At 36.5% G+C, this 27,868-nt stretch overlaps 1 protein-coding gene across 6 annotated transcripts; it reads left to right on the top strand.

Moving 5' to 3' along the window:
* Positions 1–27,868, top strand: LOC136030194 (histone deacetylase complex subunit SAP130-like). Of its 6 annotated transcripts, none has more exons than XM_065708952.1 (2): positions 1–139; positions 25,160–27,868. In XM_065708952.1, the coding sequence occupies exon 2, from the start codon at positions 25,168–25,170 to the stop codon at positions 27,217–27,219; it is 2,052 nt and encodes a 683-aa protein (XP_065565024.1). In that variant the 5' UTR covers positions 1–139; positions 25,160–25,167; the 3' UTR covers positions 27,220–27,868. The 6 variants fall into 6 exon arrangements, with proteins under 6 accessions (XP_065565024.1, XP_065565022.1, XP_065565025.1 ...); XM_065708950.1 differs by having other exon boundaries at positions 114–161; XM_065708953.1 differs by having other exon boundaries at positions 116–187.

Below are 27,868 nucleotides of genomic sequence, written 5' to 3'. Positions count from 1 at the left end.
CTAGGACTGAGAGTTGCGACTATGATTAGGACTACGAATAAGCCCCATGTGAATGGCCAATAACACCAAATGCGTCTCCAGGACTTTAGACTCTTGACTCTTGGACAGTTGGACTGCTTGAAGAAACAGAAGAACAGCTGTAAGCATAGGAAAAATTTAAAGTAGGCTAGGCTAGTTAGCTTATCTGGTTAGACTTTTCTTGGCTATCTGTGAATATATCCTTGCTTGGTCTGTTTTAGTTTCATCAAGTCATCATTTAAGGGATAATTTTTTTAAAATGTGGGTAGCCCAAGGGGCTTCAGCTGTCTTGAGCAGCAATTGAGCTAAATAAATGGTACTTTCAGGAACCTTTTGAGAGCTTAAATTATGTCCTGCAAATGTCTTATGATATGTATACCACCATCACTTCCCCTTAAAAGTGCACCAACCTATAATGAGCTCAGATACACTTTGTGGTGGCCTCAGAGATAGCCTACTTCAAGGAATAAATCTTAAGTACACCCAAGGAGACTGTTTTAAGCCTCAAAATTTGATTAAAATTGTAGTTTGTGTTTTTTTTTTACAAGGAAAATAGTTGCCTCAGAGGAATAAAAATCAGGAACCAGTCAAGAGCATTAATGATCTCCTGGGAAGACATTTGGAGCACCTAGGCTACCCATATTTTTCTTCCTCTAGAGGACACTGACCTTAGATGATCTTTAACAACCTTTGTGTTATAAATGTAGGCCAAAACCTGTCTAATCGTCTGCTTAAATAAAGCACAAGAAAGGTGACTTATAGGGTAACATTTATATTAACAGATTATTCAGGTATCTGAGAAACAAACTTACCTCTATAGTCACAATTGCATCTTGAATCCAAATATAACATTCATATTTATCAGCAACAAATTTGGTAAAATTCTAGTTTAGTGACTTTTGGCTATCTTGGAAAGGGGTTAGGCTAGGAAAATGAAACTTTCAGGGATGGGTCTAAAGGCTAAAGTATGTCCTGGGAAGGTATTTTGAAGTACCTACCTCCACTCCCTCTCCCTCTAGAGAGTCCTGACCTTTGATGACTTTTAAAAATATGTGTGTTATAAAAGTGAAACCTTGTAAAATAAATCTTCTGCTTGAATGAAGTACAACAAAATTGTTTTCAGCTTCACAACTTTGCTCAATCCCAATTTATAAGGTTTTAAAGATATACAAATACATTTCCTAAATTTGAAAAAAAAAACAACATTGATATGGCTCAGAATTCTACTCAAATAACAGGAATTGCATTTTCAGAACTAAAGGCTAAGAACAAGCAAGTGGTAGCTGAAAATTTAGGCAAAATGTTGTTTTGTCAAAATTTCAATAGGTATAGACCTGTCATGTAGGTGAATATCAGGGCTCTCTAGAGAGAGAAGGAGTAGAGGTGGGTACTTTAAAATACCTTCCTGGTATATTCTTTAGTCTTTAGACCCATCCCTGAAAGTTTCAGCTGTTCCTAACCCAACCCCTTTCTGAGATAGCCAAAAGTCACTAAACTAGAATTTTACTAAAAATTTTACTCCCTCCCATCAGACAGGTGGTATTTCCCAACAAGAGGTCTTTTACCCCAGTCTGATAATATAAACATTACCCAACTTGAGCTTTGTACCTTTGCTCAATTTTAATTTATCCTATAAGGTTTTTAGAGACTTGTATAGTTATTTGGTATAAGCCTAGAGAAGGAAACATGTTAGGAAAACAATTCATAGGCTACTTCATAATATGCAGAATAATTCTAGCTAACATATTTGCATACAACTATGCTATACTTTACCCCTGGCCCCCACCCTAATGATATAAGATAATGTATATATTACCTTACCTTAAACCATCTGAGAGCTTTAAGGTCTTCCAGACCTGTAGTGTTCTTGAGTTGATGACTGCCAGTCAAACCTCCACTGCTTCTTCTCCTACTCTTTGTCAAGTTGGTTTTTGAAGGACTGGATAGAGGGAGCACTGACAGTTGAATATTTCAGTTTATTAAAATGATTAATGACTCTTCCTGAAAATAATGTTTTGCAAGTTTTAGATCAGGAGCTTGACTTTGGTAGGTTCTTGGAGTGTCCTCTTGTGTTGTGCTGGCTGGTACTGAGATTGCCACCAAAGATTGCTGACTTTTCGTTCTGTAGCTTGTAAGTAAGCATCATATTGCTGTGCAAGTGTCAGTAAACCAGAGTGGGTAGTTTGAGGTACTTGAGGTGGTCCTCGTATGAGGTTGATGCTAGACTTTCTATGCATTTTGTTGCTTGTCTCTGTACATTTTTAATGAGTCTCACATCTTGTTGATAATGAGGACCAGCAAGACAAATGCCAAAATTGAGATGAGGTCTGACAAGAGCCTTGTATAATTTTATAAATATAGATGCCTGTCTGCTGTTGATGGTTTGTTTTAGTAGTCCAAGACTGGAGCTTGCATGGAAAACAATATGCTGGACACGGCTGTGAAATTTAAGTTTATCATCAATAATGACACCTAGATCCCTTTCTTCTGTTCTTTAGTTGTTCTTTTACTTTGGTGGTGGGGTTGTAGATTGTATAGTTTGCCATTGGGTTATTGGGTCCAAGGTGTAATACACAGCACTTTCCTGCATTAAGTTGGAGAAGCCAGTCCTGGGTCCAAACTTGTAACTCATCTATGTTGTGCTAGATACTTTGAGGGCATACAATACCAAAGAGTTTTGCATCATCAGCGAACAGGTGCATGCCATTGTCAATATGGTTAAATATGTCATTGATGTAAATCAGAAAGAGAGTTGGACCCAGTACACCTGTGGTACTCTGCTCATTACTTCAGCCTTGTCAGAGTATATTGGTTTGCCATCTGTAGCAAATAAGTGAACTTTCTGCTTGCACTTTGTAAGAAAATTCATCAGCCAGTCTACAATAGCCTGATTGATGCCAATAGCAGATATTTTGAAGTGCAGTTGACTGTGAGGAACCTTGTCAAAGGCCTTAGCAAAGTCCAGCAAGAGTAGGTCAACCAGACGTCCATGGTCAATTAGGTCTGTGATTTCCTTGTATGATTCCAAGAGGTTTGTTTCAATTGATTTCCCTGACTGGAAGCCATGCTGCTTGGGGGACAAGATCTTGTTGGTTGTCAAATGCTTAAGGATTGAATCATTGACTATACATTCAAGAATTTTGATGATAGCTGAGGTCAGGCTAATTAGCTGATAGTTTTCAGGCTTGGAATGATTACATTTCTTGAAAACTGGTGTAATGTTGGCTATTTTCCAGCCTGCTGGCAGCTCTCTAGAGGCAAGTGATGTCTGGAAAATTCTCCTAAGTGGTTCTGCTATGATAGCTGCAGTTTCTTTTAATAGCCTGGGATGTAGGTTATCTGGTCCTGGCAATTTGTTAGTATCCAATTTCTGTAAGCGTCTGAGAACCACTGTATGTAATAGAGTGATGCTTTCCATTGGGGATGTTATAATGTATTCAGGTGAAGAGGGTAAAGGACCATCAGGTTCAGTGGTGAAAACAGAAACAAATTGCTGATTAAGTGAGTTTGCAAGCTTGTTGATATTGGTTATTTCTTCACCTTCCTCAGTTACTAGTTTCCTGATGCCTTGTCTATTATGGTCTTGGCTAGAGACATATCACCAAAATTTCTTTGGATTTGTCTTAGCTTTGTCTGTAAGTTTAGATTCAAAGCTTGTGTATAAATCTTGTGTTAAATTTTTAAGTCTGTTTCTACTCTTTGAAAATTTTTCTTTGTTTTCCCAGGATGGATGCTTTTTCTACTTCTTCCAATGTCTGTTTTTTTGGTTAATTTCCTTCTGAATATCTTTTGTCATTGTTGGTAGTGTTCATGGTTTTGGGATGAGCTTTCTTGAAGTGTACTCATCAGCTTTGTTTAGCAGTAATTCCTTGAAGTATTGCTATTGTTGTTCTAAAGAGCCGATTAGGACATCATCCCAGGAGATGTTGCTGAGATCCATTCTAATCTTCTCATAGTCTATGAAGGTCCTTTTGATGTAGCTGTTAGTTACTTTGAGGAATGTTGTTTTTATTTCTATGGCAACATGGTCGCTTTTCCTGATTGGGGGCATGTACTTAGTATAAAGATGGGATTCTGGTCCTCTAAGAAATATTAGGTCTAGGAGGCTTGGAAGCTGCCTGCTCATGAAATAGGTTGGTTGGTTGACAATTCAGTGGAAGCAAGTATCATGGATCATATCTATGATGGGATTCACAGTATCAGAGGTGACATAGGGGAATTGGTCTTTCCAGGTGATGGTCAACAGGTTGAAGTCGTCTGCAATTAATAGGTCACCCTTATGGGTGTCTGCAATATTCTGAATGAGCTCAGCTATTATTAAATTTATAAAAAAAAATAATAAATCACTATGACAAGCCCAGAAAGGGCCAAATTTGGAGTTCAGAGTTGACAAATCATGATTTCACATAAACTGGCAAAAATGCAAAATCAACAACATAAAACTATATATATATATATATATATATATATATATATATATATATATATATATATATATATATATATATATACATGAGCATTCAGAAAGAGTTTCAAGATCATGGTACTGGGGTATGGCAAGGGTAATTGTAGGATCAACTGAACTAGGTCCAGCCTTATGAGACACATTTGGTTTTTCTGTTAAAAAAGAAAGCTGGCTGTGAGGAGGTTCAGGAAAAGGAGTAAGACTGCTTAAGTTACATAGGATGATAAGAATTCTTTTTCTTTCAACAGGGGCACAAGGTGTTTGAGGGAAGCCAGATCAGGGTACAGAAAGACTAAGAGAAGAAGTAAGCTTTTAAATTGGATTTAGTGGAGCAATCAAGGCACACCCAGGAGTTATTCCAATTGGTAATATCAATCCTGGAACACTTTTCAGCCATTGCATGGAACTAAGAGTCACAATTAGCACATTTAATTGAGTTAGATGTAATTCCTAGTTTGCAATATGGACAATATTACTTTTGTTTTACCATTTGGTCATGCAAAGGTCAACAATCATGGGATGTCTCTGGTACAGTTGCTTTGAATTTGGAGAGATGTTGACAGGTTCAACTATATAGCCCAAATTATATATTTCTAATGCATTCTGCCACCCATTGCTTGTTTTTCTGGTTATTGTTTTGTCACTGTTGATTTAATGTTTGTTTACATGTTTTGAAAAAATAGAGATGCATTGGGAGAATAGATGGGAAATATTTGGCTATATATTTGCACATTAGTAGGGGTTGGGGTAAGTTATAGTGGGGCTGTGTGCAAAATGTGTTACCTACAATTATTCTGTATATTGATTCTAGAGAAAAACCTTTGATATAGTTTTCTACTGAAATAACCAGACTTGTAGTTTCAAAGTAAAACAGTTCAAAATAGGGATGATACCTTTTTATTGACAGTGAATAGATATAAAATTATTTAACTGGATATTTCAAACACATACACAGTGTTCATCATCAGCAGTAATGATGAACACTGTATATGTGTTCGAAATATCCAGTTAAATAATTTTATATCTATTCGCTGTCAATAAAAAGGTATCATCCCTATTTTGAACTGTTTTACATTCGTCATGGAAAGGCAGTGTGGTCTTTGAAGTTATCTACTTGTAGTTTCAAAAACTAAACCCAATGAAACAGAGGATAAAATTTAGATAACCTACTTTTTGTTTTCTTGGAAAATGTTTAGGTTATGAAAATAAAACTTTCAGTAATGAATCCAAGGCCAAAAACATATTCTAGCAAGGAAATCTACTGATAAAACTACTACCACCGCAATTACAGCTTCCATAGCAATTACTACCAAGGCTGAGGGTAATGGAGTGAAAATTTGAGGAAATATTCAGGGGAAAGTTAAATTAAATTAAAATAAACTATATGCATGCAGATTGTCAAAAGGGAATATCAACAATATCTTCGAAATATCTTACCATATCAAGCTGAAACATCCAAGGCATAATGAGGGGATGTTTAACTGGTCAACAGGCAACATGTAGGCTTCATGCTACTGCTGCTCATGCTGGCACTGTTAGGACTAAGGGCAAAAGAGGAAATTTGAATTAAATCAAGAGACACTATGTGCATACAGATTGTTAAAAGATCTCACTGTGTGCATGCAGATCTCAGGTATGGATTAGGGCAGTGGTTCTCAAACCTATTTCCATGCTGTATCCTTTTTCCACCCACAAAATATTTTGGGTAACCCTCCTCAGTTACCAGTAATAGGTAAACTACAGCTAAAAAATAAAAATAAAGAAAATTGCCAGTCCTAGAGTTAAAGGGTAGTTTTATTTTTTTGTTGGCCAGCTGTATACCCCTTAAAAAATTTAGCATACCCCCAGGAGGTACACACACCACACTTAGAGAACCACTGGATTAGGGTATTAAGTTGGAACTTTCAAGGAATACTTAAAGGAGAAGATCAATTGACCAAAAGGCAATATTTGCATGCCACTATCACTTCTACTAATGCCACTACTACCATTACAACTACTGCTTCTGTAATGTTCATTACCAAGGTTAAGGATATTGAAGCGAAAATTTTAGGAAGTGTTGAGGAGAAAGTTGAACTAAATCAGAAAACAGTATTTGTACACAGATGTCCAAAGGGTGTATCAGCAATATCTTTAAAAATTGAAATTGATTGGAAATTAAAAGTTACAGTACCCTTTTTAAAAGTAAAAAGTGATTGGAGGGCATTCAGCTCCCCTCATGCCCTTTGATTCCCCAATCACATCCACTCAAAATTTTGAGATAGTCCTTTTGTTCAGCATAGTTGGAAAGTCCATTAACTGTGTCTTTGGAATGTCACTCCCCACAGCCCTTGTAATCTTGCCTCATAACCTATACACCCTTGTTGTCATGGTTATGATGCTTTTTTGGTTCTTTCAATATTATGAGAAGTTAGAAATTAATCTCTCATCCCTCTTTATTACACTAAGCCTGAATAAGGGTGCTGTGGGGTGATATCCTTCAAAAATTTTTTCTCAGTTTATTTTAAAGCTTTATTTAACTCAACTGCTTTCCTTCATATTCAAAAAATTATATATCATGATGTGTAAGTGTGTATCAGCTATTATGAATGAGGGGTGGTGGGTCACCACCCAATTATCCTTTTTAATGCCCAAATATCCTAACATTCCTTGAACCTTCAGGTATAAGTAGATGGAGTTTTGGGAAAGGGGATAGATAGAAATCAATGTCTGATCTGTCATGATTCCTGTGATCTGTCATGATTCCTGGGAGTATTTTTGGTCTACACTTTTTTATGGTGCTGAGGTGGGGCTTGGGGAGGATGGGTGTAATAGTACCTAACTACACAGAGGTATAAAAGACAAGGAGGGGCATCATATGCCTTGCCATGAAATTTTTGGTGGAGGAAGGGTGACAAATGCTGGCAGGAGCTTTGTTTTTTTTGTGATTTTAAGTGGTAGTATTTTCACTTATCCTATTTTTTTTTTACAAAGGCTCAGTGTATTTACACATATTTATGCAACGTATTCAAACATCAGAGAACCCTATTGTACTGTTTGGGATTACCTCAACTGTGTAGAATATCACAAGTCATGCAGAATTTCTGTTTGTATGAATAATAATACCCCTCTTATCCATCCAAAATTCTGTAGTAAATGTTGTTGTAAATTCAACAGAACCACAGTCCATTGAATGTTCTGAGTAAATATTCAAGTTTTATCCAGAATTTTTAATTAAAATCCAACATTTCTTAAGCAGAAAAAGTGAACAAATGGATTGATACCAATCAATTTACAGCTGTTGGTATATATACAATTTAGCAGTAAGAAATCAGGAATTTATTTGGCTGGCTTTTGAAAACGCTAAAAAACATTAGTATTGCAACCAGGGGGTTGGGGAGACAGAAGTCCCCCTCATATACAGAGAAATGTCTGTTCGTTTTAAGTCTTCCACCTTAAAGACATTTCAGATTGGAAATCGTTCTGATGTACACCTTGTAATTCTAGATTGTAAGGGGTGAATAGTCGGTACCAGAGTGATTCAACAAGGAGTAAAAATTTGTATTTCTTAGTCCCAGTCTGTTATCTCTATGCACTTCCATCAAAGGGCAACCCTTCTACAGTGACCCACTATTTTTATATTTTCAATTTTTTTCTTTAACCATGGTCTTGTCCTGCTATGATTAATCAAACCCCTAAACCACGAAAAAAATTAAATAAATACAAATGTAAAAAAATATATGGGAGGATATTATACAAAATATAGTCTGCCTATATTTTGGAATATAGGTAAAATATTCCAAAATTCCATCTTTTCTTCATTATTTTATGTGTCCTACTTTCTCTTTGGCTACTTAATTTTGTATGAGGTGATCTACATGGGGCAAGAGAGACTGTCCATGTTCAAAATTTTCTAGGGGGGGGGTCAATATGCTAAGCCTATCTGAGCATATTCTGATTTGTTTTAACTATTAAGCACGTTTAAATAAATAACTATCAACGTAATTCTTAAAAAGAGTTTTATTTCGTTTGAATAAAAAATCGAGCATCCTAAACAGATTAAACAAAACTTTTCTTTTTTTTTCTAATTTAGGTCCCTTGACCCAGTATACTTACCCAAAACTTTCAGGTAAATCTGAAAAAAAAACATTTTGGGGCTTCACAGGTCAAAACAACCAAATTTGCTTGACATTTTTCTCTATTTCTAGGCCTTTTTGCCTACTGTGCATGTCCAGTAAGTTTCAATTGAATTAATGACAAAAAATCTTGGGTCTATTTTGTATGCTTCTGAACCAGTACAGATTTGTCCTTTTTTTCTTCATTGAACTTTATAACCCCTCTCTACTTTACCTTTCAGTATCAAGAAAATAAGAGAAAACACTATTTTTTTCGAATGTTAATTTAGAAAAACTTTTCCTCAAAACAGGTTTTCAAAGAAAAGTAAAGAGCTCCATTAAGCCAAGAATGAGCAAAAATCAAGTCAAATAAAATCTTCCAGTGTAAAACTACCACAAATCACTATCAATGAATTAATGAAACTCAAAACAAAGAGAAATTACAATAAATAGTAAATTCAGCCTCAAAACGAGCAAAAATAAACATGAGTAGGGCTGATAACCCCCATGCCTTCTGAAGACCAGAACACAATTTGCGCTTTACTGAAAAAAACAAATGACTGTCGATTGTCAGTTTAATTAACATATATTGATATATATATTCCTTAAAGTTTTGATTATTTTTATTCATGAAAGAAAGAAAAGTGAAAACATTTCAAATGTATTTTGTTGTCTGGAAAGTCCAGAATAATTGAAATTTGCATGTCCTACTTAAGATTATTAGAAATTTGTGACAACGAGGAGTTTAACATGTTTCACAAGTCATTTTGTGTGGGATAAGGTCTAAAAAAAGGAGTGGATTCTAAGAATTTTAAGAAGTTAATTATTATTATAATTGACTTAGTGGAACTTATGTTCGTATGTAAATTATTAGCTTCGTCCAAAACGTGGGTAAAGTTCTGATGGGGCCACTTTTAATATTTTGATGACATGAGTAGTGCTTTTTTTAGGTTCGATGATGCCCTATCCCTTCAAATCCCAGTCCTATTTTTTTTAGAAACTTCTTGAAGACGCAGGTGCATGTTGCGTAATAGGGGGTGTTTACTAAGAGATGCAAGGGCTTGCTATGTAATAGCAATGCTTTTAAAGGCAGCCATAGGAAATTTTAAAAGGCAACCATAGGAAGATTTTCAAACTAGCGCATAGGAATTTTTTAAAGGCAGCCACAGGAAGGCTATTAAGGATACACATAGGAAGGTTTTTAAACCGGCACATAGGAAGATTTTAAAGGAAGCCATAGGAAGGTGTTTCAAGACACACAAAGGAAAGCTTTTAAAGACAGCCATAGGAAATTTTTAAAGGAAGCCAAAGGAAGGTTTTTAAAGACATACATAGGAAGGTTTTTGAAGACACACTTAGGAAGGCTTTTAAAGACAGGATGTTATGTAACAGAACTTGTTAGAGTTCAGGAGGCGCTAGTCAAGATGCAAACGTAAGAATTACATCATTGGGAGTGTTTTCTTCAAGACATTCTTGGGGAAGTTTTTCAAGGCTTTTTTTCAAAACATTCCAAGACGTTTTTCTAGATATTTTTCTTCAAGATATTTCAAGATATTTTTAAGACATTTTCTTCAAAAAGTTTTTCAAGACATTCTTTAAGACGTTTTTCTTCAAGACTTTTTTTCTAAGACATTTTTCAGGGTATCTCTGGTTGTTAAATTATAGGGTTTGTTTACTTTTGGTGGTTACGTAATGGTAGCACACCCGTGGGATGTTACGTAATGATGGCGCACATGCGATATGTTACGTAATGGCAGTGCACACGTGAGAGGCTATGTAATGTCAGCACACACGTGGGATATTACGTAATACTTTGAGAAATTTTTTCTTCGGGATTTCATTTTTCTTTCAAGATCTTTTTTTCTTTCTTGGTTTTTTTTTAGATTTAACTTTCGTTCACGATGTTTTCTCTGGGAACCTTTATCATCTGAAGATTTTTGTGCGCATCAGGATCCAAAAGGGATTTCCCCTAAATGGAATGGAGCGCTAGACGCCTGGACTATGTAAGACTTTCTAATTTTATTATTAGGGCAATACTTTCTACGTTATAACCTATTACACGTAAGGATAATCCCCTGTCCCAATCACTAAAATGATTAAGTGGACCACGTGTTTTCCTATGAGTGCAATAATCGATATGCAGAGGAAAATCGATTACTAGAAATTGGCTATATTTGAAGTGCACCTTCTTGTTAAGTAATGCCTTGGAGGGTATTATCAGGGAATATTGGGGGTTTTTCTTATCGCATTTTCTTAGTAATTGAGGTTTTTACTCAATTGGAACTTGAATGTGCTATCAGAGATGAAATAAAAGCATCACAAATATTTTAAAATCATGAAATCAAAGAAGAAGCAGTTAAAACAACACACAAAAAAACAAACCATGAAAAAAGCATATAAAGGATAAAATATAAGTGAAAAGAACCATGAATTAAAGAAGGGTGGGAACCCTTGCTAGCAATATCAGGGGGAGGCTTGTTATTAGCGATAATTTTAAACCACATTCAGAGTTATTACTAAGATGTGTTATGAAAATGCCACTTTTCTTTGAGCCAAGACTATGCATCTTCACTCCACCGTGACAGACGTGGCTGGATCACACCCTAGCGACCAATTTCTGAGGGGGGGGGCTTGTTATTAGAGATTAATTTAAACCATATTGAATTATATCTGAGTGGACTTAGTGAAAATGCCTCGGTTCTTTTACTGGCTGCTAGATTTTACTCCTAAAACATTTTCCAGATATTTTCTTGAAAATATCAGAAAACAAGAAAATATCTGGAAAATGTTTTAGGAATGATGATACGGTGCTAGAGGGTGCCAGTGTCAGTCATAGTGTGGTACGGTGGTTTGAATTGAGATGGTGTAAAATGTTGAGGCTCTTTTGCGAAAACACGAACCATCGGATTTAATGCATCATTTTATCACGAAAATATCTGGAAAATGTCTTAGGAATGATGAAGTGGTGTCAGAGGATGCCAATAGGCCAGTAATAGCGTGACACGGTGGTGGGAATTGACATGGTATATGACGGAGGGTTGGCTTGCAAAAACACAAACCGTTTTTTTAACGCAAGATTTTATCATGGAAATATCTGGAAAATTTCTTAGGAATGATTAGGGGGTGCTAGAAGGTGCCAGACGGTTAGTCATAGTGTGGCACGGTGGCATTAATTGACATGGTGTATCATGGAGGATGACCTGCGAAAACATGAAACAATGGATTTTATGCATGATTTTTAACAAGAAATTATCTGGCAAATGTCCTAGGAATTATGAGGAGGTGCTAGAGTGCCAGCGGGTCTGTCATATTGTGGCACGGTGGCGTGAATTGAAATGGTGTAACCCCGTTTAGGATGGCTTGAGAAAACACGAGAAATTAGATATAATGCATGATTTGTCATGATAATATCTGAAAAAAGTCTTAGGAATAATGAGGGGTGCCAGAAGGTGCCGTGTGCCATCCATAGTGTGGTACAGTGACATGATTTGCTCGAACTAACAGGTTCTACAGCTTAAAGTTAAGATGGGAGGTGTTCAAGGAATTTTTCGGCTTAGGGGGAGTTAAATCTAGCACCCAGTCAAAGAAACGAGGCATTTTCATTAAGACCTCTCAGAAATAACTTATGGTTTAAATTTATCTCTAATAACAAGCGCCCCCTCTGGAATTGGTTGCCAGGTGTGGGCCAGCCACATATTGTCACGGTGGAGTGAATATGCATAGTCTTGGCTCAAAGATACGTGGATTTTCATTAAGACCTTTTAGTAATAACACTTAACGTAGTTTAAAATCATCGCTAATAACAAACCTTCCCCTGGAATTGGTAGCTAGAGTTCCCACCTTTCTTTAATTCATGGTTCTTTTCGCTTATATTTTATCCTTTATAAGCTTTTCCCACGTTTTTTTGTTGTTTTAGCTGCATTTTCTTTGATTTCATGATTTTAAAATGTTTGTGATGATTTTATTTCATATCTGATAGCACATTCAAGTTTCAATAGAGTATAAATCTCAATTACTAAAAAAATGCACCATGAAAATCCCCCAATATCATCTGATAATACCCTCTAAAGCATTACTTAACAAGAAGGTGCACTTCAAAAGTGGCCAATTTCTGTTAATTGATTTTCACCTTGCACATCAGTTTTTGTACTCATAGGAAAACGCGCAATTTATTCAATCATTCTAGTGATGGGGGCAGGGGATTATCCTTGCGTGCAATAAGTTACAACGTAGAAATTATTGCCTGAATAATAATATTAGAAAGGCTTTCATAGTCCAGGTGTCCAGCGCTCCGTTCCTTTGAGGGGAAATCCCTTTAGACCTCGAAAGGAACAAAGTCTTGGAAGAAAAATGAAATCCTGAAAAAATCTCTTAAAGTATTACGTAACATCCTACGTATTGGCTGACATTACGTAACATCTCACAAGTGTGCCACCAATACGTATCATATCACATGTATGACGTCATTACATAACATCCGATGTGTGCGCTGCCATTACGTAACCATTAAAAGTAAACAAACCCTACTACGTAACGACCCAAGAAATCCTGAAAAACATATTAGAAAGAAAACATATTGAAAGGTCTTAAAACACGTCTTCAAGAAAAATATCTTAAGAAACGTCTAGAAGAAAAATGTCTTTAAAATGTCTTGAAAAACTTTTCGAAGAAAAATGTCTTAAAAACGTTTTGAAATGTCTTGAAGAAAATGTCTTGAAAAACGTCATGGAATTTAAAAAAAAAAAAAAAATCTATTTAAAAACTTCTTGAAGAATGTCGTGAAGAAAAGACTGTCTATGATGTAATGCTTACGTTTGCATCTTGACTAGCGCCCCCTGAACTCTAACAGGTTCTGTTACGTAACTTCCTGTATTTAAAATTCTTCATGTGCAAGTCTTTCGATGTGTGTCTTTTTGTTTTTTATTTTAGTTATATTGTTTGTATCATGTTGTAAGTTTTTCTCCTTATATATTTTTGGTTTGCTGAGAACAGCCCTTGGACATAGGCCCGAAATATTCAGGATAAAAGCGTTGCGAAAAGAATTCCCTATTGTTCTTCTTGTTTTTGATGTTTGTGATGGAAAGGCAGTTTGATCTTCGTCGCTATTTACACGCCACTTTGCCACACACCCTCTGGCACCCCTAATCGTTCCTAAGGCTTTTTACAAGTATTTTACAATTAAACATCATGCTTTAAATCCAATGGTTCGTGTTTTCGAAAGCCATCCTAAACGAGATATCCCAAGACAGTTCACACCACAATGCATACTATGACTGGCCCTCTGGCACCCTCTGACACCACCTTATTATTCCTAAGACATTTTCCAGATATTTTCCTGTTAAAAATCGTGCTTTAAATCCATTGGTTCATGTTTTTGCAATCCAGCGTCAACCTGATACACCATGTAAATTCAAGCCACTGTGCAACACTATGGATGACACACGGCAGCCTCTGGCACCCCTCATTATTCCTAAGACACTTTCAGATATTATCTTGTTAAAAATCATGCTTTGAATCAATCTGTTTGTTTTTGCAAGCCACCCAAAAGTGATACACCATGTCAAGTCACATCACTGTGCCTCACTATGACACCCTCTGGCGTATATTCTCATGCCTAGGGTTTTTCAACCTTGTCATCACAAAAATAACTTTATAAATTGAAAATGACCATTGTGTTTATTTGAACAGTGGAAACTTGCCAAGGAAACGTTCCTTGGCAATTCCCAGTCTGTGGCACTCAATGGCTAGCATATGGAAGCCACTGGCGTGCGTCATCACACCAAAACAGCTTTCAGACGTTTTCCTACAAAAATAACCGTTTAAACTAGAATCGATCATTTAAACTTAAGGGCAAAATTTCAAACAACGTTTCTTCTGATAACTCCATGAGAGGGTGCATGTGGCACCCTCTCGCTTGCATTATCACAACTAAGGCATTTTCATATATTTTCCTATAAATTAACCGTTTACACTAGAATCGATCATTTAACATGAATCAATGGATTTAAATCATTATTTAAAAAAAGGAAATATCTGAAAAATATCTTAGGAATTTTGACGTGATGTCAGAGGATACCAGAGGGCCTGTCATAGTCTGGCCTGCTGGTGTGAATTCTCTTGGTGTATATCGTTTAAGATGGCTTGCGAAAACACGAACCATTGGACTTAAAGCATTATTTTTAACAGGAAAAAACCTGGAAAATGCTTTAGGAATGATCAGGGGTGCCAGAGGGTGTCGTGGGCAATCCATTGTGTGGCACAGTTGTGTGAATTGACATGATGTATTACGTTGAGGATGACTTGTGAAAAAATGATCCAATAGATTTAATGCATGATTTTTAACAGGGAAATATCTTAACAGGGAATTATGAGGGACTATTAGAGGGTGCCAGAGGGTCATTTATAGTGTGGCACGGTGGTTTGAGTTAATACAGTGTAACACGTTAAGGATGGCTTGTGAAAACATGAACCATTGGTTAATGCATGATTTTATCATTAAAATGTCTGGGAATTATCTTAGAAATGATAAGGGGGTGCCAGAGGGCCAGTGACACGGTGGTTTGAGTTGAAATGGCTTTTACGGAGTGTTGGCTTGTGAAAACACGAACCATTGGATTTAATGCATGATTTCATCATGAACATAACTAGAAAACGTCTTAGGAATGATTAGAGGGTGTCAGAGGGTGTCAGAGGGTGCCAGAGGGCCAGTAATAGTGCGACACGGAGGTGTGAATTTACGTGATGTATCACACCGGGTTTGCTTGCAAAAAAAAATGAATCATTGGATTTAATGCTTGATTTTTATCAAGAAAATATCCGGAAAGTGTCTTGGAATGACTAGAGGGTAAGTCATACTCTGTTAGGGTGGTGTGAATTGAGATAGTGTAACACTTTGAGGGTGGCTTACGAAAAGACGAAATATTGGGTTTAATCTATGATTTTAGCATGAAAATATCTAAGAAACGTCTTAGAAATGATGAGGGGGTGCCAAAGGGTGGTGTGTGCCATCCGTTGTATGACACGGGGACGTGAATTGCTTGGACTAACATGTTCTACAGCTTAAAATTAAGGTCGTATTTTTTAAAGGGATTTTTCTGTAGAATGGGAATGAAATATAACACCCAGTCAAAGAAATGAGGCCTTTTCATTAAGACCTCTCAGAAATAACTCTTAAAATGGTTTAAATTTAACTCTTAATAACAACTCCTCTCTGGAATTCGCTGCTAAATGGAGGATGGGCCAGCAGCATATGGTGGCTTTGAGGGTGGCTTACGAAAAGACGAAATATTGGGTTTAATCTATGATTTTAGCATGAAAATATCTAAACAACGTCTTAGAAATGATGAGGGGGTGCCAAAGGGTGGTGTGTGCCATCCGTAGTATGACACGGGGACGTGAATTGCTTGGACTAACATGTTCTACAGTTTAAAATTAAGGTCGTATTTTTTAAAGGGATTTTTCTGCAGAATGGGAATGAAATATAACACCCAGTCAAAGAAATGAGGCCTTTTCATTAAGACCCCTCAGAAATAACTCAAAATGGTTTAAATTTAACTCTTAATAACAACTCCTCTCTGGTATTCGCTGCTAAATGGAGGATGGGCCAGCAGCATATTGTCACGATGGCATAAATATGCATAGTCTTGGCTCTAGAAAACATAACATTTTCATTAAGACATTTCAGAAATAACTCTTAATATGGTTTAAAATTATCTCTAATAGCAAGCCTCCCCCTGCAATTAGTTGCTAGGGTTCTAACCTTTTTTCACGTGGTGTTTTTTCGTTTGTTGAGTTTTAACTGCTTTTTCTTTGATTTCATGCTTTTATAATGTTTATGTTGCTTTTATTTCATCTCTGATAGGATATCCAAGTTTCAATACAGCATCCCCCGATATTATCTGATAACACCCTCTAGAGTATTACTTAACAAGCAGGTACACTTCAAATGTTATCAATGTCTAGTAATCGATTTCTCCCCCTGCATTTCAGTTATTCCACTCATTGGGAAACAAGCGATTCGTTTAACCATTCTAGTAAGTAGGAAAGGAGATTCTCCTGGCCTGCAATAGATTATAACGTAGAAAGTATTATCCGAATAATAATATTAAAAAGGCTTTCATAGTTCTGGTGTCTAGTGCTGCATTCCGTTGAGGAGAAGTCCCTTTCGCATCCTAATGTGGACAGAATTCTTTACATTACAAAGGTTCCCTTAAAATACATGAAAATGAAATCTAAAAAACACATTGAAAGAAAAAGACGCCTTAAAAAATAAAATCTTGAATAAAAAATATTCCTTAAAATATTACGTAACATCCCACGTGTACGGGGCCATTACGTAACACCCTACATGTGCGCTGCCATTGTGTAGCATCCCACGTCTACATTGCCATTACATAACAACCAAAAGTAAACAAACCCCATTACTTAACAACCAGAAAAATCCTGAAAAACGTCTTAGAAAGAACGTCTTGAAATGTTTTAAACGTCTTGAAGAAAATCTCTTAAAAATTGTCTGAAAATGATTTGAAGAAAAATATCTTAAAAATGTCTTGAAACGTCTTTAAATGTGTCGAAAACTTCTTCAGGAAAAATAGAATGTTTTGTAAAAACGTCTTGAAAAACGCCTTGAAGGATCTCTTGAGGAAAACACTCCCTATAGTGTAACGCTTACGTTTGCATCTCGACTAGCCCCTCCCTCTGAACTCTTAACAAGTCTTTTTATGCAACATCCTGTCTTTAAAAGCTTCCCTATGCGTGTCTTAAAAGCCTCTCAATGTGTGTCTTTAAAAACCTTTCTATGTGTGTCTTTAAAAACTATCCTATGATTGCCTTTAAAAACCTTCCTATGCGTGTCTTTAAAAAACCTTCCTATAGCTGCCTTTAAAAACTTCTTAAGGCTGCCTTTAAAAGCATTCTTATGTACACCTTTAAAAACCTTCCTATGTCTGCCTTTAAAACCTTCCTTTAGGCCGGTTTATTACATTCCCTATTACGTAACAAGCACCTCCGTCTTAAGAAGTTTCTAAAAAAACTGTTGGGACTGGAATTCGAAGGGATAGGGGCCCCGTCGGACCTTAAAAGCCCTCACTACTGATATAATTCAAGGGTCAGCAGGAAATCTACATATTAAGACCTATGAGGCAATCCTTTACCAATTTCATTAATCATTACTAGATATAAGAGTGCTCCTAACAAGGTTCCTTAAGGAATTCTACACCAGGTAGGGAGGGGATCAGAGAGAACATTTTTGTATTTTACAACTTGGGAATTATTTAATAGAAAACATCGACAAAATTTACTGAGAGAGGGTCTACTTCAAAGTTATTCAGCGACAAATGAATTAGGATGTTATGATCAACCAAGTCAAATGCTAACAAATATGCACATGGTATGAGGCCAAGTAGCAGTTCCTCAGATGATGGAAAAATAAAGCATCTAGCATCAAGTCAGTAAAGCTACAATTTAAAAAAAAAACCTGTTTTATGGGTTTTTTTCATGTAAATATTATTAGAAATAGTAATCGTCAAAATCTCTCTTTGTTGAGAAAGTAGACGTAAATTTGCAACTGTTTTCGTCAGAGGACCCTTGAATTCCGACACCAATTGCTTCTTATCTGTTTTAAATGTTCTGAGAAGTTTCGACAGAGTCACCTATATTTCGACAGGGCCTGCTGCTGTCTTGCTACAAGATATTCTCAACAGATATGCATTCCTTGATAGAAGCCAATATCTATGTTTGAATTTGGCTGATGGAACATTTTTAGTCGGGCTGGTATCCCACCAAACCACACAAGAACTTTCGACACTTAGAACATAGTTTCGCCAATATAATATTAGCTGCCATTCTAATTTTATTTTATCAAGAGAAAGTCAGTGTGGCTACATTTTAGAGAAGATCAGATGTATCTTCACGCATTGGTGCTAATCCCACCTTTCTTTTTGCAAAAAATTACCAAGTAATGGCAGTTTGAAGATTACATAGCTAAAAAATTGCCCGGAGCTCATTTTGTGTCAAAACAGGAAACTAATTGAATTGAATGTTCTTTTCTTATCTGGTGTATCGGTTATAGTTTCCATGTTTTGTATTGTCACAAGAGAGGGTGTTCCAAGTCACGACTAAGCAGAATTATCCTGTTTTGATTGATAATTTTGATAGTATCTCCGAAATTGCACTATAGAATCATCGGTGCCTTTACCCTATATCCCGAATGTTTTGCCTTAATATTCTTAATTTTAATAGCAGTAGTAGTAGCAGTAGCAGTAGAACTAATTGTAGAAGCCTAAGCTTTAGTGGCAGTAGTAGTAATAGAAGTAGTAAAAATAGTAGCCGCAGTATGAGTAGAAACAGTAGCACTAAGATGCAAATTTTTTCTTTTGGTTAGTTCAACATCCCTCACAACAAGCCCTGTTAGTTTCAACTTCACACACCAAACTGTTCCTAAGATATTGCTGGCACACCCATTTGACAACCTGTATACAGAGGGCGTGTTCTGAATCAGTTCATCCTCTCTCCTCAGAATTTCTTGAAAATTTCACCTTCTTACCCCTAGGCATAGTTGTAATAGTAGTCACAGTAGTAGTATTGATATTACTAGTAATAGTATTGAATAGCGGTAGTACTACTAGCAGCAGTAGTATTAGCCTATTGCATTTTGGTCAGTTGAACATTCCTCTTATCTAGTCCTGGAAGTTTCAACTTAAAAAAATTAGCCGTTGCTATGACAATGTGTTTGCACGTAGCTTCTCAGCATTTATCTCAAACTAGTAGTAGTGATGGTAGTTGTATTAGTATTGGAAGCATGCAAATATTGCCTGTTTAATCATCTCCCTTATCTTTTGCTAAATTTCCCAAATTAGTATGCTCAGTTTTTCATGTGTTTTACTTTTTTGACAATTCGTATACACATAACATGTTTTGATTTAGTTCAACACACCCCCTCAACATGAAAGGCTCACCTGAGGACCTTTCGTCTTCTTGGAAAGAAAAGTTCAAACATGCATATCTTTCTCAATAACATATAGTATGTGTAAACAAAGAACGAATTGCCAAACTTACAACCCTTGTCCTGAGGACTTTGGGGAGGTTGACATCCTTCAAGACATAATTACTGGACCTTTCAACAATGCTGAGCAAAACAGCTCTCTTAAAGTTTCGATCGGAAATTTTTTTGGGGATAATAGGCTTTGGGGGGGGGCTGGCGTCCCTCCATTCACTTTTGACTCTTAAAAAAAGCTTATACAACTACCCGTTCCACAAAACCCTTATCAATCAATCAATCAATATTTATTAATTCAAATTAACAATATAAAAAAAAACAATATTATGCTCCAACAGAGAGCAGAGCTATATGCCCTGGGAATAACTTACAACCCTTGATTGTGTCCACCCTAAAGACATTTTTTATGATTTTTGAACTATTGGTAACACAATGGCCATCTCACAATTCCAATTGAATGCTTTTTGTGAAAAGAGTATGTCAGCGAGGGGGCTAGCTGCTCTCCATCATGTTTGACTCTTAAAGGTAACTAGAACTATATATTTCAAATCATATGAGCCTCTTCTAAAGTCCACGCGACCGCCCCTTCTATAAAAACCTTATATGCCCCTGGGGCATAACTTACAATCCTTACCCCCCACACTCTGGGGGATCGTGTCCTCCCCAAAGGCCTTGTTGTAAGATCTTTGAACTATTTTTGAAACAAATTGCTCTCTTAAAATTTTTATTGGATGTATTTTTGGAAAACAAGAGGTAGGGAAGGGGGGCTGCCCCGATCTCTTTAACTCTTAAAAAGGGAACTAGAACAGCTGATTCCAATCCAGTGAGCCCCCTCCGGTGTTAATACGACCACTCTTTCCATAAAACCTTATTTGCCCTCGAGGCATAAGTTATAACCCTTGCTTTGAGGGCTGTGGGGGGATGTCATCCTCAAGACACAATTTCCAGACTTTTAACTATGCTGAACAAAATCGCTATTTCAAAATTTTGATTAGATGTGTTTTTGGAATTGATTGGTGTGTGTGTGGGGGGGCTCGTTTCCCTCCAAATACTTAGACCATTAAAAAAATTCGTTCCAATTTCCAATCAAATGAACCCTTCTTGAAGTTTCTACTTGAACAAACGGCCATCTTAAAATTTCTATCAGATACACCTATGTCCACTGATTTGATTTTCACTGTCTTGAAAAGATTTTTCCCTATCGTCTCTGCTTTGTGTTTGTTTATTTTGGGAAGATACGAGTTGTGAGGGGGGGATATCCGCCCTCTGATCACTTTAAATCTGAAAAAGGGTAATAGAACTTCTTATTACCGATCCAGCGAGCCCCCTCCGAAATTTATACGACTACCCTTTATATACAAATCTTGAATGCCCCCATGTCATAACTTACAACCCTTGCCTGAGGGCTGTGGGGGGGGGGTCATATTCAAAGACATAATTTCCAGACCCTTCAACTACGCTGAACAAAATGGCTGTATCAAAATTTTGATTAGATGTTTTTTTGGAATTGATTGTCGTGGGGGGGGGGTCGTTGCCCTCCAATCTTTTTTGACTATTGAAAAAGTTCCTCCCAATTTACAATCGAATGAGCCCTTTTTGAAGTTTCTACGACAACAAATGGCCATTGCAGAATTTCTATCAGCTGCATTTCGGGAAAATACGAGGTGCAAAGGGGGGGGGGGGTTATCCACCCTCCGATCACTCTGAATCTCAAAAGGGCGCTAGAACTTCTGAATACTAATCCAATGAGCCCCCTCCAAAGTTTATACGATTATCCTTTCTATATAAACCTAATATGCCCCGAGGGTATAACTTACAACCCTTGCTCTGAGGGCTGTGGGAGCGGGTGGGGGGGTTGTAATCCTCAAAGACATAATTTCCATACCTTTCAACCACGTTGAACAAAACAGAAATCTCCAAATTTTGATTGGACGTGTTTGAAAAAATGGTGGGCGTGAGAGGGTTCAATCACTTCCGGCTATTAATAAAGGCACTAGTCCTTTCAATTTCAATCAAATGGGCCCTTTTCAAAGTTTCTACGACAACTCCTTCCATAAGAAGTGCCCCGGTCTAAACAAAAAAAAAAATACATTGTGTCCTCATTGCTCTTTACTTAGGCAGGTGCTATTGCGCTGTCTGTATTCGTATGTCACAAACTGACCCCGATTCCTTGAAGCTCTTTCTTTTTGTGAATATTGCTCCTAAGGGGAAACATTTCCCCTTAGGAGCTTTAAAGTTTCCTTTTGAGTTTCCTAAAAGGAAACTCAAAATGGTCCCGCATTTGATAACTATAAGATATTTTCTTTAGAGGATTCTTAGCAGATAATCTTTTGGTTAAAAGCTTGAAGTTTTCAAACACCAATGAGATTTCCAGGCCATTTTCTGCTAAGAATGTATTATATACTCCCTACAATCTATTTAAACCCGTTTAATAGTCAAAACAGTCCAGAACATGAAAATATGCTTTTAAGAAAATGATGGATTGAGACAAATGTATGTTAAAGAGTGTATAGTTGTCTACAGGATCAAGCTCAGGATAGATTCAGTCCCATGGAAGATCAAACATTATGCATATTTTCCGTCTGTATGTTGAATCCCCTCCCCCATCCCAAATTTTATAATAAAAATATTTTTACAAAACTACGGCTGATCGAGCGTTTTTACTGATTATTCAAATTCTGTGTAAAATTTTAACTCCAAACCAGCATTTTACTCTTAAGCAGAAAAGCTGATTTTTTTTCTAGAAAACTGTGTTATTTGAAAAACAAATATAAATTAATTTTAAAGAAACCTTCCTCCCAAAGAGCTTGGGCAGCATTAGAAACATAAAATGAGCAAAAATAATGGCATTTACTTAGTCAAACTTAAAAAAAAATAGACAAGTCAAAAATTGATCATATTCCTTTTTTTTATCTTTATATTTTAAGCAACAAATCTAGTTTCATTATCCTGCTACAGATTATATTTTCCTCAGTACTTTCTTCATTTTAAAAACATTGCGTTTAAATATCCAAAAACTCATTTATTGATTCGCCAATTTATTGTTTCAGTAAACTAAACAGATTTATTTTAAAAAAATGTTCACCTTAGAAGTTATTTTTAGACATCAATATTCTACCCTGCAGAATAAAATAGAATCAATAGGAAATTCTTTGACAAAACAATATGACATTTTAAATTATTAAATCATAAATTAAAATTCACTACTGTAAGTATTCGAAGTTTTTTTCCCTTGAAATGTTTTTGAATAAAGCACAAATGACACGAGCTTTTTCAAGCCTTTGATGGGGAAGCAGTCCTACTCTTATTTTTTGTTGTTGATGTTATTTTCTGATACTTTTTAGATTACATTTAGGCCTATTTATTATAGTATTTTTAATTTGATTTTTGTTCAGTATAGGCCCCATTTATTCATTCAATCTATTTGACATTTTGTATGGCTTTATTTCTGCTCATTTTAGTTTTATAATATGGCTCTTTACTTTTCTCTGAAAAACTTTTTTGGGAAACATTCTTCTGAAATAAATTATAAAAAGGAGGGAAGAAAATGCAAACTTTGCTGAAAGTCTCTTCCTCTTCTTTTTTATCTTAATTTTGAGTCTTAAGTTAACTTCAAAAGAAAAAGAAATGCTAAATAAAATAAATTGAAATAGCTTAAATTCCATATTTACATGGTTTTGATGTGTGATATGTTTTTTATGCTGTATTTTCTTCTCGGATTGTTATTAATATATCTTATAAGATAAAGTAGAAATATCAAGCAGTTTGTGGTATAATAAACAGTTTGTTTTAATAAAACGGTTTGTGGTTTAATTGAGCCACAGTTTATGGCTCAATAGTAATCGAAACTCTAAAAAACTGAGTTTTGATATCAGTAGACATATCACAAGAATTGACTTGCTATGCTGCTTCCAAATATATAAGATTGACTAAGCTACTAACACTAATATGCATTACTGTTACCCATCAAAAGCTATGCGCCAGAGAAAATTTGCCTGATTTCGGAAAAGAGATAAGTCAAGGGATCTTAATTAAAATCACATCATCAGATTCACCGTATCCAAGAACCCTATTGCAGAAGTTTCATGCTCCCATCTGCAAAAATGTGGAATTTTGTATTTTTTGTCAAAAGAAAGATCACAGATGGATGTTTGTTTGTTTTTTTGTTTTCCACAGGCGTGATCGCATCGAATCAATAGTCCTGGAATGTCGGGAAAGGGTTCATTTGAACAGAAATTGAAAGATCTAGTGCCCTTTTCAAGGGACAAAAAAGAGTGGAGAGCAACTAGCCCCCCTCCCGACCCCCTTTTTCCTCAAAGTCTTCCGATCAAAGTTTTGAGATATAATTTTTTTTTCAGCATAGCCAAAGGGCTCAATAACTATGCATTTGGAGATAACATGACCCCCTTCCCCCACAATCCGTGGTGAAATTTCTTTAAGCTACAAATCTTGCCCGTTGTTTACGTATAGTATTTGTTATTGGGAAGTATGTATACATTTTTGGGGTGGAGGTGAATTTTCTGCTTGGGGGATCTTCTACAGGGAGAAATTTCCATGGGGAGGGAAATTGCAGGGGGTGAGTTCCTGAATTTGCCAGAATTCCTATACGAATTTCTTTTCATTAGTCTTACTTTCACTTTGCCGACTCAATTTTACACGTGGAGATTTTAAGAGGAATTGTCAGGGGGAATTTTTACTGGGTTCGAGTTGTCTACAGTATCTTTTCATAAAAAGGGATTTTTCGCGGGGAAAATTCTCCAGAGGGAATGTTCTACGGGAGCAACTTTCTACTGGGGAGCAGGTTATCTGAGGGAAAACTTTTCCACGGAGAAGGGGATCTCCGACATGATTTTAAAAACAAACTTTTCAAATTAAAGTGCGCTAAGAAAATTTTTTCACTTGGAACCGTCCGTAAAAAAATTATCGGGGGAATCTTCAACTAGATTAACATTTTCTGAGAGCGATTTTTCTGCGGGGGGGGGGGGTATTTTGCGCAAGAATTGCTTTCTATGGAGGGATAGTCCGTGTGGAGAAGGAATCCATGAAGGTGAAGCCGGTTTTACCGCCATTATTTCTAAACGGTAAAAATTAAATAAAAAATTTTTTCTTCAACTGAAAGTAACAAGCAACATCAAATCTTAAAACGAACAGAAACTATTACTCATGAGGGGGGCTACCCTCTCCTCAGCACCTCTCTTTACGCTGAAGTTTTACTTTATGTCCCAATTCTTTAAGAACGACTCTTGAAACACACGGGCCGTTTACTTAGAATAATAAGTTTTTTCAAACGATCTATAAAAAAATAGCATAAAGAGTGAGGAATTGAGGAGCGGACAGCTTCCCTCATATAAGTAATAATTTCTGTTTGTTTATATTTTTGATGTTCCTCCTTACTTTTAGTTGAAAAATAAGCAATTGTTTTTTATATTATCATAAACAGATTCAATCAAATTTAGCATGAATACTCTTTTAGGTAAAAGTTGTCATTATAATTAGTTTTTCTTATTTAATTCTAGACTACTAGTCAGTCTAGACCTGTTTACTCTGTTAGTCTCTTGTTTTGTTTATTTCTGTTCACATTTGCAGGAAGTTAAATGGCGGAGTCTTGCAACAACATTCCCCACGACCTTAGCCAGAGATCTTCTGTCATGCAAGCCCATCAGCAAACCTCTGCTCAATCATCCCTTACGCTGTTGAGGTCCACTGCAAACTATAATGAACAAGCAAGAATAAGACCAATAGTAAGAGCTGTCCCCGCACAAACTAGCCCAAGGTCTTCACAGCAGGGTCATCTTGTACGAACCGTTGCTGCTTTACCATTAAACCAGCACTTGCCAAGACCTACAAGGGGTCCTGGTCCAGGTGTGGCTGGGGGTCAATGGGTGTTAGCGTCTCCTGGCGCAGTTCTTACATTTAGCACACAAACTACAGCCTCATTTTTACCCGGAGTCCAGTCGTCTCAGTCTGATGCAGTGAGTAGAACCAGTCAAACCAGTCAAGTAAAGACCACTGCTATGCCATCATCTTCCCCAAGACTTCCATCTGGTTCTTCAATTCGACTTCCAGCTGGTGTTGCTGTTGGTAGTCGAGTGACCATCCCTGCCATAAGACACGGATCCTCAGTCACAATAACAACTTCAAATGCAGGAATGGTAGCATCGCGACAGTCTCCACTTCCAGAATCCAAATTGGGAATGATAAGGACAGTTCCTGCTCAGGTGCGTCCCACCCTTGCCCATATCATAAGACCTCTCAGTGTTATACCTGCAGGACAGACAATAACGTCTGCTCCTGCATATGGCCCGTCTGGTTCACCTATGGTCACAATTAAAGCAGTGGCTCACGGTGGCACATTTACCAATGGAAGTAAATCTGTTATATCTGCGTTAAGAGTAATTCCTGGACCTGTGATGCCACAGGTTACTGCGCCTTCAGTTACGGCGGCTCTTATTCGATCTGGATTGCAATCTCCTTCTAGTACATATTCTGCTCCACCATCTGGAGGAACTATCAGAAACAAAACACCAGTTGGAGCCCCAATGGTTACTTCAGTACTTTCCATTGAAAAAACAAAACCTATTAAATGTGATGTTTCATCTCAAGCCATGGATCTTACAACAAGTGGAAATGTGTCACAGTCACCTACACCCAATTCTACAAAATCTAGCGTTTCTGTAAATGCTACCCCTGTTGATGTGCAGAATAACCACATTACAGAGCAATCAATTGGCCCTGCCTCTATCTCTCAAACTGTTGATGCGCCGTTGACTCCTAGTAAAGTTGGTGCATCTCCTCGGCCAACTATCCTTAGAAAACGAGAGCTAGATACATTTGGAGTCCCGCTAAAGGCTAATCGTAACCTCACAGGTGCTTTCGGAACAGTCCTAGCTGGCATCCAACCATTGAATACAGGCTCACAAACTTTAAACCATGACATCCAACCGTTGAATTCTGGTTCTTTCAATGATATTATATCTAGTGAAGAAACAGTTGAGCTTTCAGTTAGTGTTGGAGGAGAAGGAGACTCTATTGTTGAAGCAGATTTGAGTCCCCGAAAGAAGCCTAGGAAACAACTTCTTCAGGCGCATGAAGTTGAAAGTGAATACGAAGAGGAGCAAGATGAAGAAAATAACGTGATGGAAGAGATGGAAGTTGCAACATCAGATGAAATGACTCCGTATGTGAAGCTTCCACGGATGTCAATACTTGAATCCTTGAATATGACATGGAAACCACGTAATAACCATTTCCTTCGCTACTCAGATGTTAAAGTGAAAGATGAAAAAAGACCAACTGTAACTGATTTGGCAAATCAAAAACAAGTATTTCATACTATACGTGGTTGGAATGTCTATCGTATTGAGACACAGTTAACCGATCTTGGTGACATGGAATCTCAGGCAGGAGAAAGATTTAGATCAATATTGCAAGTGATAGAAACTCAATCTCGTACAAAAGAATCTGACAGAGTTACTGAATTGCTTAAAGGTAATTTACAAAGGTGTAAGGTAATCCATGACCAAATATCTGAAAGCAAAGCTCAAATACTGAAAATATTTGATCATAAGAGTAACATAGAAGAAGTAATACATAGATATTCAAATGACAGTAGTTTAAAACCAGAAAAAGAGAAAAAGAAAAAGTGAGGAATGAAAATTTACGGAATAAGATTGTATTGATTTAAATTACTTTTTGGAAGATATGCCTTTGATTGTTATCGGTTTAATGAATTGCTGTTATGTGATGAACAAACTTTTGAAGTATGTTAAACCTCATTTTAGGTATTTAATTTTCATTTTTATATTGAAACTTGTATATATTTTTTTTTATCATGGGTTTATTATACACATATGTTTTCCCGGTGTTATCATATTGGATATCTGTGACAACATTGTAAATAAAGATTTGACAAAGTTGATCTTAAAAGCTATAAATTTGATTTTTAATTTGTTTATTTTACATTCAGTCCATTTTTATCCTTCAGTTTTCCATGAATCTTAAGTTGGTCGTCATTTAGTCTTAAACCTGTTTTTAAATAATATAAAGCCCCAACAAGGTTTAATGTTATGAAAGGAAATATTGTCCAGATATTAAGCGTTGTAAAACTATGAGTGTAATGATAGTTGCTATGTAACCTTTTGCTTAAATCAGTTAGTTGAATTCAAGAACTTTTATGTTTCTTAAGGGACATCTCTTTATTGAGCAGCAAGAGCTTAGATAAATTTCGGTTGAGGTGTTTGCATATAAATAACGTCCACAAGTGGTTACATTTGCAATAAAAGCAATTAGCATTAA

Source organism: Artemia franciscana, chromosome 8 (genome assembly GCF_032884065.1).
Source record: "Artemia franciscana chromosome 8, ASM3288406v1, whole genome shotgun sequence".
Lineage (NCBI taxonomy): Eukaryota > Metazoa > Arthropoda > Branchiopoda > Anostraca > Artemiidae > Artemia > Artemia franciscana.
Note: the sequence above shows the minus strand (reverse complement) of the source record. Positions and strands in the feature narration are given on the sequence as shown.